The 14,797-nt window shown below is 41.6% G+C and overlaps 1 protein-coding gene across 10 annotated transcripts in view; it reads right to left on the bottom strand.

Annotated features, from left to right (window-relative positions):
• The window catches only part of shank3 (SH3 and multiple ankyrin repeat domains 3), a 541,235-nt gene that overhangs the window by 19,627 nt on the left and 506,811 nt on the right, over positions 1-14,797 (bottom strand). Inside the window, exon 23 of one of the 10 annotated variants that reach the window (XM_033039988.1) lies at positions 2,911-2,974. The exons of the other annotated variants lie outside the window; for them this stretch is intronic. Coding sequence (XP_032895879.1) covers positions 2,911-2,974 — 64 coding nt within the window. The remainder of the gene's footprint in view (positions 1-2,910; positions 2,975-14,797) is intronic. 10 annotated transcript variants of the gene reach the window in all.

Here is a 14,797-nt window from a genome sequence, read left to right as displayed (position 1 = left end):
GGCAGCTTTAATTGGGCAAGGCAGCTTTAAGGAGGCAGGGTAGCTTTAATTAGGCAAGGCAGCATTCATTAGGCAAGGCATTAATTAGGCAAGGCAGCTCTCACACTTTCAAACGACAGGCAACACAGCTTCAGCACTTTCAAACCAAAGGCAACACAGCTTCAGCACTTTCAAACCAAAGGCATCACAGCTTCAGCACTTTCAAACCAAAGGCTACACAGCTTCAACACTTTCAAACCAAAGGCTACACAGCTTCAGCACTTTCAAACCAAAGGCAACACAGCTTAGACTGAGAATTGTGACCTCTCGCACCCCATCTTGCAGAGAACTGAGGCACCTCCACACTTCCTGGTTTCATAGTCCCTCCGGCAGGGGCATGGCCTTCAGGAGAGAGAATTTCAACATTTTTAAAACATTTTTTAAACACTAATAACTCTTTCGTTAAACAGGTACATGGATAGTGACAGGTTTTAAAACTAATAATTTTTCATCGATAGGAAAAATCTTCTTGTCCTGCGCAGCGGAGGGGGACTCTGAGTAAGATGGCCAAAAATCACAACCGTAAGAGGCAGCATTTTTTCTAAAATCAATATACAGAGCGACAGGAAGTGGTCAAGATGAGACTTTTAATAATAGAGATAATCAGAAGCTTGTCTGCATAAATGTTCTGAGACCCCTTTTAAAAGAAAAGAAAGACGTGGAAGAATTGTTATCACAAGTACTTCTTAGTTCAGGCAACCAAAGGTACTATCATGACTAGTACCGAAAAATCACAGGGAAGGGATGGGTTAGTAGAATAGAGGAAGTTAAAAAAGAAGGAAGATGATGGTAAGGATGGAAAGTGGTGAGACTATGGAAAGATTTAAAAAAAGATAATATTTAAAAATCCAGGGACTTGGAAGGTACATAGGAGTTTAATATTTTCAATTGCTGAAAGTGGGACAAAAAAGGTGTTCAGAATTACATTAAAGAAAATGATTTTTTTTCAGATTAATTGAGATAATACCCGTTCAGGCACTAATTATTATGATCTTGATGCTGATTTTGATGTATGTTATAGATATTAACCATTAATTATGAATTTCACTTTTAATAACTAAATATATGTGATTTTATGAATATTAATAACATTTTCTTGAAAGTAACTAAAAATACCATTAAAAAAAAAAAAAATCATGCCCAAGTCAGAAGAACGGGGATAGTGCAGAGTTACTAATGTCCAGAAGTTACAGATATATGAGCTGTGAGTCCATGGAAGGATTCAGACAAACTGATAAGAATTTTAAAATTAAGCTTTTAAAATTTGGGATTAAACGTAAGGTTGTCCACTCTTGCAAAGAAAGGCAATTAAAAGTGGTACATAGTATTAAGAATGAAGACTCAAGAGACTGCAGATGTTGGAATCCTTGGCAAAAAAAAAAACAAGCTGCTCTATTTCCTACCCAAAATTTTGGGAAGGAAATAGAAACCATCAGCGTGGAGATGGGGAATATAGGAGGCTGAGAAGAGGAGATTCCTGAAAAATATGTGAAGGTTTGGGGGATGGAAGCCTGCCATTTATTGGTGGGATCTTGCTGAAAGTTTAGGTAGGGGGAAATATCTGACAGATGATGCCTGGCCTCAGCATTGGTAGAGGTCAATCAAAGGAAAGGTACTAACCAAAAATGTAATATAATCAAACAGTGTGGAAACAGGGCCTTCGGCCGTACTTGCCCACACTGGCAACATGTCCCAGCTACACTAGTCCCACCTGCCCGCGTGTGGTACATATCACTTCAAACCTGTCCCTATCCATGTACCTGTCTAACTGTTTCTTAAATGTTGGGGTGGTCCCTGCCTCAACTACCACCTCTGGCAACTTGGTCCATACACCCACCACCCTTTGTGTGAACAAGTTATCCCTCAGATTCGTATTAAATCTTTTTCTCTTCACCTTAAACCTAAGTCGCATGGTCCACGATTCACCTACTCTGGGCAAGGGACTCTGTGCATCTACCTGATCTATTCCTCTCATGGTTTTATACACCTCAATAAGATCACACCTCATCCTCCTGTTTTCCAAGGAATAGAGTCCCAGCCTACCCAAACTCTCCCTCTAGCTTAGACTCTCTAGCCCTGGCACCATCCTTCTCTGTACCCTTTCCAGCTTGACATCTTTCCTATTACTGAACTGAACACAATATTGTGCCCAGAACTGAACACAATATTCTAAATGCGACCTCACCAACATCTTATGCAACTGCACCATGATCTCACAACTTCTATACTAAATACTCTGACCAATAAAGGCCAATGTGCCAAACACCTTTTTGACCACCCTATTTATCTGCGACTCCACCTTCAAAGAACCGTGTACTTGCACTCCTAGATCCCTCTGCTCTACAACACTCCCCAGAGCCCTACCATTCAGCGTGTAGGTCCTGCCCATGTTAGACTTCCCAAATGCAACACTTCACATTCCTCAGCCCACCAGGCTAATCGATTAAGATCCTGCTGCGATTTTTCACAACCATCTTCACTTTTGCAAAACCACCCACTTATGTTTTTCAACTGCAAACTTACTAATCTTGCCGTGTATGTTCTCATCCAAACTATTAATATAGATGACAAACAGTAACAGGCCAAGCACCGAACCCTGAGGAACACCACTAGTCACAGGGCTCCAGTCCGAGAAGCAACCTTCCACCATCACCTGTCTATTTGCCTCCACAGATGCTGCCTGGCCACTGAGGTTCCTCCAGCAATCTATTTTTGTTAAATCACAGGAATGAGGAGGGTCAGAGGGAACTGAGAATGTTTAAAACCTAAAAGAGAAAGATTTAGGGAAAGATTTAATTAAATATACCAGCAGTGTCAATGTAAAATAAAGTCACAGAGGCAAGTAACACAGAAATAGATGCTTCGGCTCACCATGTCCATGCTGTTTATCAGGTTACATGGAATGAAAACTGGAAATACTGCAGATTCAGGAAATCTGAAACAAAAACAGAAAATGCTGCAAAAACTCAGCGGGTTAGTTTTAAGTTGCAGCGAAAATGAGGGAATGATAAATAGGTCAAAAGAAAGATCTGTGATAGGGTGAGGCCAGAGTTGCTATAGAAAAATGCTGTAGAGAATGGGTTAATGGTGGTAGTTACAGAGAGAAAAAAGGCGATGAAACAGGCAGTTAGAGACCAGGTGCATGAACAAAGGAACACAAAAGCTCCAAACTGCGGTCTGTCCCACACACACCCAACAGTTCAGGCTGTGCTCAAGAGGACTACTGAGAACTACTGAGCTATTGTCACAGAGAATGAAAGGTTCTGAACCAGCCAAAGAAAGCAAAGAACTTGCCTTTGTAGAATTCAGTATTGAATCTGGGGGCTTGCAACTTGGTCAAGGTGGAAGGTAAAGTACTGTTTCTCAGTTTATGTTGTGATAATAGTGCAGGAAGCCACAGGTGCAAGATTGAGTTGAGGAATTAAAGTGACAGGCACTTAACATAGAAACATAGAAAATAGGTGCAGGAGGAGGCCATTCGGCCCTTCGAGCCAGCACCACCATCCATTGTGATCATGGCTGATCGTCCCCTATCAATAACCCGTGCCTGCCTTCTCCCCATATCCCTTGACTCCACTAGCCCCTAGAGCTCTATCTAACTCTCTCTTAAATCCACCCAGTGACTTGGCTTCCACTGCCCACTGTGGCAGGGAATTCCATAAATTCACAACTCTCTGGGTGAAAACGTTTTTTCTCACCTCAGTCTTAAATTACCTCCCCTTTATTCTAAGACTTTGGCCCCTGGTTCTGGACTCACCCCACACTGGGAACATTTGTCCTGCATCTAGCTTGTTCAGTCCTTTTATAAGTTTCTTGACAGGCACAGGAGCTCTGAATTACCGCTACTGACTGAATACATACAGTATGCTTCGCAACATGGGCACCCAATATGCATTTGGTTTCTTTGATGTAATGGTGAGGGAACTTATGGGAGAGCAGGTGCCTGTGAAGACAGGTGGTTCAGCACATTCAACTAACAACTTTTTTTAATGAAAGTCTAGGACACTGAGAGATTGTGGAGAAGGTTAACAGTGGACTCTGAAGCTAACCAAATTGATTCTAGTAGTATTTTGTTTAGTCCCTAGTAGGCAGAGTAAGTGGCAGAAATAGGCTCCTGCCTGATCATTGATGAAGGCATTTTTCTGTTCAATTTTTTTTCATAATTGTGCTACTTTGCTGAAAGAAAATAAAGACAAGCAGACTACAATAGCATGTCTTGTGGTGTCGGGGTTGACGACGGGTTCAGCAGTGACCACACTGACACTCGCAGTAGCGTGAACTCACACGATATATTTGATTTACTGTGGTAAGAAAGTCCAGGAACGCATAGAGCACTGTCCATCATCATCAGGCCACACATGTGGTTGCCTGGTGATTGGGCATGTCCAAGAAGCTCAGTCTTGGTCTTCAAAGGAGGAGGCATGGCAATCTCAGGATACTGCCTACAGTCACCCTTGCCTCGAGCGGAGGCACTGGCAGACTCGGGGTTATCCTGGCGGCTCAGCTTTGGGGCTTTCTGAGGAGTCGCTGGCTGTCTGTGGATTATCCTGACGGCTCAGTTTTTGCCTCTATATGTGGGCACTGTCCCTTATTGTCCATGGGCAGGAAGAGGGACTGACAACTCAGGATTGTCCCAGCCACTTAGTCTTAGCCTTAGTAGAGGCACTCGATGTCGAGAGCTTCTTCGTGGCAACCCAATCTTAACCACACAGTGGCTCTCGTGGTCTCAGGTTTGTCCCAGTGACTCAGTCTTCCTTGGACACGGAGACATCTCCCTCCTTCTGCTGAGGGGAAAAAAAAAAATGCCTGGGTTTTATAGGGAGTCGGCTGACAAGGTTCAAGTGGCCAATCATTATCAGCTAATTGGACCCAGCTGTTCCCACATATGCTGGGGGAATTGGCCTATCCTAGTCAGTCAGCCAGTAATAGGGATCGGAATGATATCTAAGGGAGAGAGCGCTGTTACCGACTGCATACCTATTTAAGTGTTAACAGAGAAGGAATGTTAACACGACAACTAAAAATAATTTCAATTATATTTAATGTAGGCCAGTTCGATTAGTCTTTCTTTGGCAGAGCTATGAAAAGAAACATCATACAGTAACAAAGTGTCGTGCCAATTCCTAAATCATCGCAATGTTAGGGGAGGCCAATGACTGTGAAGTGGAATTGAGAAGGTTGATGTGGTTTCCTCTCTGTTCATACTCTCAGGCTGAAACAGGAATAACTTCTCCAAAGATTCAGAGTATATAATTGAATTTCCAGATTCATTGTGAAGCCCAGCATTAAACAGCACCACAAAACAGGTTTATTAGTAGTTTGATTGGTAGTGGAGACCATACGTATGAATAATGAAGGGAGGAAGCTGAGTGGAGCCAGCTGAGCTGGGCTTGAGAAGCAAGGCCAATGCAGGAACATGTGAGTTATCAGGAAATATACAAATAATCCATGCTACTTTATGTCCACAGAGGAGATGCATTGTATAGTGGCAATAAATCAAAACAAATTATGGAGAGAAGCAATATAAGGTGAAGACAGAGAAACAGAGGGGGGAAACAAAGAGATTGGCAAATTGCAAAATGGAGAAAGATAGAGAGTGAACAATAAATATGTGAAAGATGAATACATAAGAGGGAGAGAGAAGGATAAATTGAGATGCAAATATGTCTGAAAGAAATAAAGGCTACTTTGACTTTGACATTGAATTCAAAGAGGGAAATAGGGAGAGATGGGGAACAGAGGTGGAGAGAAACAGAAATTGAATGAAACACCTGGAGATGGAGCATTGATTAAGAGAGAGAGAGATAACAAAATTCCAACCGACAAGATTTATAACATTTTATGAGAAAGGATCTTTGGAAAAAATAAATTTTATGGCGACAGTTTAAAATGGTCAGGGCGTACGGCAGCAAGAATGACAGGATGTGAGATTGAAGATGGAAGGGTCTCTTAAGCTGCTGGGAATGAGAAAGAACCAGAAAAATGTTCTTACATTGTGAATCTGATAAGAGGAAATCACATAAACATAAGAAAGAAGAGCAGGAAGAGGCCAATTGACCTTTCAAGCCAGCTCTGCCATTGAATAAAATCATAACTAATCCAATCTTAGCTTTAACACCACATACATTTCATACTCATGCTATTTGGCTTCCAAATATCTGATAAATTCCACCTTGAATATATTAAATGATTCTGCAAATAGATATCCTCATCTTTTCCCCGATTAAATTCTATCTCCAAACTCCATTTTTTTTGTTGCAGGCGCTTGGTAAGCTATCAATCTATGTTTCATCATCAAATTAGCTAACAGTACCGTTCATCCATGACATTGACATAGATCGTAAATAGTCTAGGTCCCAGGATTATCTTTCCGTAGCATTTAATGATTGTCAAATTGAAAATGATTCAGTTAGCATAACTGTGTTTTGTGTCAGTTAGCCAGTACCCTATATCAATGCCAATACAAGGAACTGCAGATGATGGTTTATAAAAAAAATGATACAAAGGTCTGGAGTAACTCAACCAGTCAGGCAGCATCTCTGGAGAACATGGATCGGCGACATTTCAGGTCAGGACTCTTTTAGACTGTTTATAGGGGGAGGAAAGAAAGCTGAAAGAATGGAGGGGCAGGACAAAGCCTGGCAGATAATAGTTTTGCATAGGTGAGGGGGCTTTCAATCGGTAGAAGGTAGACAAGGTTAGAAGGGAAGAGGAGAGAGGGTGAGTGTTTTGTAGTGACCTAAAATTGGAGAATTTAATGTCATCCTATCAAGGCCAATACTTTACCCAAAACCACATGAATTCTTTTAATTTAATACCTTTCTCAGTTTCCATAAATGCCTGTCCATGTTCATCTGGAAGCATAGAGGTCATAGAAAAATAAATTAAGGATGAAGCTATTCAACCCATCAAATCTATTCTGCCATTTAATCATGGCTGATCTATCTTTCCCTCTCAACTCCATTCTCCTGCCTTCTTCCCATAACCCGTGACACCTGTACTCATCGTGAAACTGTCAATCTCCGCCTTAAAAATATAAATTGACTGGGCCTCCACAGCTGTCTCAGGCAATGAATCCCACAAATTCACCACCCATTGACGAAAGAAATTCCTTTTCATCTTTTTTCTGAAGGTACGTCATATTTTGAGGCTATGGCCTCTGGTCCTAGAATCTACCACTAATGGCAACATCCTCTCCACATTCACTCCATCCAGGCCTCTCACTATTTGGTAACTTTCAATGAGGTTCCCTCCTCATCCCTCTCAAGATAAAGAGAAATTATTTGCCCCTAATGCCCCTGTCCCACTTAGGAAACCTGAACGGAAACCTCTGGAGACTTTGCCCCCACCCAAGGTTTCCGTGCGGTTTCCGGAGGTTTTTGTCAGTCTCCCTACCTGCTTCCACTACCTGCAACCACCTGCAACCTCCGGGAATCACTGGGGACGGTGCAGGAAAATGGTGTTGAGATGAAAAATCAGTCATGATCTTAAAGGAGGAATGTGCATAAAGATCCAAAAGGGTTACACCTGGTCTTATGTTGTTACCCATTCATCTATCTTTCCATTCCACTTCAGCATTGTATTATCTTTACATATAATAATATATACAAAGATATATATATTGGACAGTGAAGGGCGAACAAAATAATGGCGGATGAACTGAATCGATTTTTTGCGTCAGTCTTCACAGTGGAAGACACCAGCAAGGTGCCAGAAATTCAAGAGGGTCAGGGGGCAGAAGTGAGTGCAGTTGTGATTATTAAGGAGAAAGTGCTTGGGAAGCTGAAAGGCCTGAAGTTGGATAAGTCACCTGGACCAAATGGGCTACACCCCAGGGTTCTGAAAGAGGTGGCTGTGGAGAATGCAGTCATTAGTAGTAATCTTTCAAGAATCATTTGCACCAGTAATGCTACCAGAGGACTGGAAAATTGCAAATGTAACTCCACTGTTTCAGAAGGGGGCGAGGCAAAAGAAAGGAAATGACAGTGGTTGGTAAGATTTTAGAGTCCATTATTAAGGATGAGGCGTTGGTGTACTTGGGAGCACATGATAAAACAGGCCAAAGTCAGCACGGTTTTGTTCAGGGGAATACTTGCCTGGCAAATCTGTTGGAATTCTTTGAGCATGAAACAAAGGAGAGTCAGTGGATGTTGTTTATGTGTGGGCCTTTTCTGGTAGGCTGGCAGTGACTAGTGGTGTTCCACATTGGTTAGGGTTGGGTTTGCTAATTTTCATATTATAAGTTAATGATTTGGATGATGGAATTGATGGAATTGTGGCCAGTATTAAGGATGATATGAAGAGAGATGGAGGGGCAGGTAGTTTTGTGGAAGCAGACCTCCTGCAGTGGGATTTGGACAGGTGTGAAGAATGGGCACAGAAGAGGCAAATGGAATGCATCAAAGCAAAGTGTACGGTGATGCACTTTGGTAGAAGGAATAAAAGCATAAACTATTTTCTTAATGGGGTGAGGATTCAAAAATCAGAGATGCAAAGGGACTTGGGAATGCTGGTGCAGGATTCGCAAAAAGTTAATTTGCAGGTTGAGTCGGGTGTAAGAAAGGCAAATGCAATGTTAGCATTCATTTTGAAAGGATTAGAATATAAAAGCAAGGTTGTAATGTTGAGGCTTTATAAGGCACTGGTCGGATCACATTTGGAATATTGTGAGCAGTTTTGAGCCGCATATCTGAGGAGGGATGTGCTGGCATTGGAGAGAGTCTAGAGGAGGTTTACGAGAATGATCCCAGAGATGTTTGGGTTAACATATAAGAAGCGTTTGATGGCTCTGGGCCTGTACTCACGAGTTTAGAAGGATAAGGGGGGGATCTCAGTGAAGCCTACCGAATAATGAAATGCTGAGACAGAGTTTATGTGGAGAGCATGTTCCCAGTACATGGAACATAGAATAGTACAGCATAGGAATGGGCCTTGGTGCCAAACATGCTGCCATGGCACGTTAAATTCATCTCATCTGCCTGTATATGATGCATACAACTCTGTTCACTGCACTGCAATGTGCCTATCTAAAAGCCTCCTAAATGCCACTATTGTATCTGCCTCCATCACCACCCTGGCAATGCGTTCCAGGCCCCCATCATTCCCTGCACATCTCCTCAAACTTTCCCCCTCTCACCTTATAACTATGCCCTCTAGTATTGGACATTTCCATCCTAGGAAAAAGATTCTGACTGTCTTTCCTATCCATGCCTCCCATAATTTTATATGCTTCTAGCAAGTCTCCCCTCAACCTCTGACATTCAAGAGAAAACAATCCGAGTCTATCCAACCTCTCCTTGTAGCTGAAATACTCTAATTCAGGCAGCATTCTGGTAAACCCCTTCTGCATCCTCTCCAAAGCCTCCATGTCCTTTCTACAATGGGGTGACCAGAACTGTGCACAATACTCCAAATGTGGCCTAACCAAAGCCCTATAGAATTGCATCATCACTTCTTGACTCTAATATTCAATGCTCCTAATAATGAAGGCAAATATAGTTTATGCCTTCTTCACCACCCTATCTAACTGTGCTGCCACCTTCATTAAAGCTATGAACTTGGACTACATAATCTCACTGCACATCAATGCTGTTAAGAGTCTTGTCATTAACTATATACTCTGTGGTATAATCTATTTTCTTCACACCATCCAGGGACAAAAACTTTTCTTCCATGTGAAACAGCAATTCACTTGTACATCTTCCAATTAAGTGTATTGCGTGCAGTGCTCACAATGTGCTCTCCTCTACAATGGAGAAACCAAATACATATGAAATGCTGCTTTGCAGAATTCCTCATTCAATGTGTAAGGGTGGGCTTCCCCTTCTCTTAATTTAATTCTTCATCCCATTCCCACTCTGCACTCTTCATCATTGGTCTTTTATATTGTTTCAATGAAGTTCAACCTAAGCTTAATTGCACCATTTTATTTGCTGTCAATGCACATTACAGACCTTTGGATTCACCAATGAATCCTCTAGACAGGTTAGCTGCTATTAACGAGCTTTATTCATCTTTTCTCAGCTGAGACCAATATGTACTATTCATTTTCACTTGGTCTCAATCCTACCCTAGTCATTCCCTTTGTTTCCCCCAACACTCTCCATTCCCCCCTTACCTGCAACTTAAAACATTTGGTTTTCTGACGGTTCTTGGTTCTGATGAAACATCCTGAAGATGAATTTCACCTGAAATGTTAAATCTGTTTTGCTGTCCACAGATATTTTTCAGCCAGCTGAGTATTTCCTGTATATTCTGTTTTTATTATGGAAAGATACTTGTGGGAGTGGCATAAAGGTTCACTGGATGGTACCTAAATTGGTAAAATTACCCTTTGAGGAGAAATTATACAGACAAGCCAATGCTCTCTAAATTTAGAAATATAATAGCTTATTGGAACGAACAAAATTCTAATAGAGCTTATTAGGTAGATACAGAGATGATGTCTCCTCTATTTGGGGTATTCAGAACGAGGAGTCACAAAATAAAATAAGTGGTTTGCCATTCAAGGCTGAAAGGAGAAGTTACATCTGTACTTTGTAATTCTCTATTTAAGGTGCTGCAAAGGATCAGTTTCTAGTAAAGTCAAGACAAAGATTGTTAGATTTTTTGATATTAAGGAAAGAGAGATTTATTGGATAAGTGCAGGAAAATAGCGCTGAGGTAAACGTTAAATCATGATCTTATTGAATGGCAGAGCAGGGTGAATTGACCTTCTCCTGCTTCTGCATTTTATGCTTGTACCTGATGGGCACAAATATGGTTGGAGGTTGGGTCTCCAGTGGCAAGTGGAACATGACACACAAAAATCCTTTTGAGAATTTAAAAGGCACAAGTCAGATGCATAATTGAAAACATTCCACTTGCCTGGATGAATGCATCACTACAGCTAGAGCTTTGATCTGATGGGTTGGCTATTAGATCACACAGCTCTGCCCATTATGTGCCGTTTTTGATGTTTGGCATGCACGTAGTTCTATTTTGCAGCATCACCAGTCTGGCATCTCGTTAGGGAGACAAAAGAAACTGCAGATGCCGGATCCTTAGTTAAACACAAAGTGCTGGAGGAACTCAGTGGGTCAGGCAGTGTTTTTGGAGAGAATGGATAGACATTTCAGGTTGGGACCGTTCTTCAGACCAATCAGTCTGAGGATGCGTCTTGACCTGAAATGGCATCTGTCCATTTCTTCCACAGAGGAAAGATCCTGGCCCAAATTATCATCTGTTCATTCCTTTAGCTGAGTTCCTCAAGTATTTCATGTTTGGCTTCTCATCATATTTAGTTATACCTGGTGTTGCTTCTGACATGCCCTTTTGCACTCCTCAGTTGAGAAGAAAGAAAAAGAACTAAGAAATGGACAGAAAAAGATTCTGTTATAATCTCAATACGAGAGGTTGTAGAGAAAGCGAGTGTGGTAAAAAATAATATCTAGGATGTACTAGAAAGGTTGAATGTACTTTAAGTAAACAAGTAAGCTTGGTTCAGAAGTAATAATCAGAGAAAATATTTAATAGACACGTAGAGAAGTTTGGATTGAAAAAGGAAATCCGCACAGATTTATTAAAGGTAAACAGTATTTGGTTGCCAGTATGTTGGATTAACTTGCTTCACATTACTAGAAAAAGTAAATCTAGAGATTAATTGCCAGCCAAAAATTCACAGAGCATTCTGTCTTCCTTGCAATGTACAATTGGACATCACACATTCATCACTGTATGTAGACATACCATGCAATTGACTGCAAATCTACTGAGCTTATTTACACTGGTGCTTTTAGGTTTCCAATTAGGAATGTGTTGATTCTGTCAGAATCTGGTAGGTGATGTGGGAAGAAACCGATGTACCTGGAAGAAACCCATGTGGTCACAGCAACCCACAAAGAACATGCAGCTTCCACAAAAACAGCTGTGCCGCATATGCGGGGTTGTTAGTTAATTGGCCATTATAAATAGCCCCGAGTATGTAGGGAGTGGATGTGAAAGTGAGATGATATAGATCTAGTGTGAACGGGTGATCGCTAGTTAGCATAGACTCGGTGGGCAAATAGATCTATCAATCAATCTGAACTGGCTCTCCAGTACAATAATGATGAACCACCTTTAAAGAAGATCTCATTGCCCTATCATCTCTACCTTAAATGACATAATTGGAAGAACAATGGATGGCTTCTTAGAGTAGACGCAGGTTTATCTCAGGCTGCTATGGGAAGCAAAGGAGCTGATAACTAAGGGCCTGATAAAGATTTTTGCATCATCATGTGAGATGCCAGAAAACTGGAGGATAGCTTACGATGTTCCTTTATTTAATAAGACCAGCAGGGATAAGCCGGATGAGCATTAAGTCAGCGGTAAGAAAATTCTAAGAGAACATCTTACGGGATGGTATTTGTGTATATTTAGAAATGTGCATTTGCAGATGACACCAAGATTGCTGGGGTCGTGGACCATGAAGAAGGCTGTCAAAATATACAGCGGGATATAGATCATCTACAGAAATGGGTGGAGAAATGGCAGATGGAGTTTAATCCAAGCAAGTGTGAGATGTTGCATGTTGAAGATTGAATACAAGGGCAAAATATACAATTAATGGCATGGTCTATAACAGCATTGATATACAGAGGAATCTTGATGTCCAAGTCCATAACTACTTGAAAGTGGCAACACAAGTAGATAGAGTTGTAAAGAAAGCAATAGTATTATTGCCTTCATTGGTTGGGACATTGAGTATAAGATTTAGGAAGTCATGATACAGCTTCATAGGACTTCTGTCAAGCCGTATTTGGATTTTGTGTGCAATTCTGCAGACTTTGGAGAGGCTGCAGAAGAGGCCTTCCTGAATGCTGCTTTGATTAGGGGATATTAGGTACAGGGATAGACTTGGATTATTTTCTCTGGAACACCGGATGTAGTGGGGCGACCTGATAAAATTTATATAAAAATATCAGTGGCATAGTTGTGGTAGATGGTCAGAATCGTTTTTCCTAGGATGGAAAAATAACATACTACATATAGTTTTAAGGTGAGAGGGACAAACTTTGTAAATTTCTTTTACAAAGAGCGTGATGTAACTGAAAGTAAGTATGCAGGTACAGCAGACATTGAAGAAAGCTAATGACATGTTGGCCTTCATTGCGAGAGGATTTGAGTTTAGAAGCATAGAGGTCCTACTGCAGTTGTGCAGGGCCCTGGTGAGATCGCACCTGGAGTATTATGTGCAATTTTGGTCTCGCAATTTGAGGAAGGACATTATTGCTATTGAGTGAGTGCAGCGTAGGTTCAACAGGTTAATTCCCGGGATGGTGGGACTGACATATGATGAAAGAATGGTAGGTAGACAAAAAATGCTGGAGAAACTCAGCGGGTGAGGCAGCATCTATGGAGAGAAGGAATTGGCGACGTTTCGGGTCGAGACCTTTCTTCAGACTGATGTCGCGGGGGGGGTGGAAAAAAGGAAGTAGGCGGAGACAGAAGGACTTGTGGGAAAACAGGGAAGGGAGAGGGGAAGGAGGGAGAAAGCAAGGGCTATCTAAAATTAAAGAAGTCAATCACGCTGGGGTGTAAACTACCCAAGTGAAATATGAGGTGCTGTTCTTCCAATTTGCGCTGGGCCTCACTCTGGCAATGGAGGAGGCCCAAGACAGAAAGGTCAGAGTGGGAATGGGAAGGGGAGTTGAAGTGCTGAGCAACCGGGCGATCAGGTTGGTTAAGACAGACTGAGCGGAAGTGTTCAGCGAAGCGATTGCCGAGCCTGCGCTTGGTCTCGCTGATGTAGAGAAGTTGACACCTGGAACAGCGGATGCAGCAGATGAGGTTGGAGGAGGTGCAGGTGAACCTCTTCCTCACCTGGAAAGACTGATTTGTTGGTCTCGCCAATGTAGAGAAGTTGACACCTGGATGAAAGAATGGGTTGACTGGGCTTGTATTCATTGGAATTCAGAAGGATGAAATGGGATCTAAAAGAAACATGTAAAATTCTTAAAGGATTGGACAGGGTAGATGCAGGAAATATTTTCACAATGTTGGGGAAGTCCAGAACCAGGGGTCACAGTTTAAGAATAAGGGGTAGGCCATTTAGGACTGAGATGAGGAGTTGTGAATCTGTGGAATTCTCTGCCACAGAAGGCAGTGGAGGCCAATTCACTGGATGTTTTCAAGAGAGAGTCAGATTTATTCCAAGAGGGGATGGTGGAATCAAATATAATCAGTATGCTTAAGAGACATTTAGACAAGCATCTAAATAGTCAAGCAGCATCTCTGGAGAACATGGATAGGTGATGTTTTGGGTCGAGAAGGTGACGGCTGGATCTCAACCCGAAATATCACCTATTCACCTTCTACAGAGGTACTGCCTGCTGAGTTACTCTAGCACTGCATCCTTTTGTGTATTAACCAGCATCTGCAATTTCTTGTTTCGGCATATGTTTCAGATATAAAAATATATGGACTGAATTTGAGCCACTGGGAGTAAAGTAGATGGGCAAAAAGGTTGGTGTGGACGTGACGGGCCAACAGACCTATTGTGTGCTATTATGACTCTAAGTTTATGTGCACAGCGACCGCACCACCTGCATCAACCTTCCCAACTATTCATCAAATATTGAATTATTTAAAAATGATTTGGCTTTTATTAACAGATTCATCCATATTTTATTTGATTAATTTCACTCTCGATAATTGTTTGTGAAAGCTTCCCTACCATCAAACTTAAATTGACTAGTCTGTAGTTGCTAGGTTATCCTTACTTCCATATTTGAACAAG

The sequence above is a fragment of the Amblyraja radiata genome, chromosome 21 (genome assembly GCF_010909765.2).
Source record: "Amblyraja radiata isolate CabotCenter1 chromosome 21, sAmbRad1.1.pri, whole genome shotgun sequence".
Taxonomy (NCBI): Eukaryota; Metazoa; Chordata; class Chondrichthyes; order Rajiformes; family Rajidae; genus Amblyraja; species Amblyraja radiata.
The sequence above is the reverse complement of the archived record's forward strand: the minus strand, read 5'-3'. Positions and strand labels throughout refer to the sequence as shown.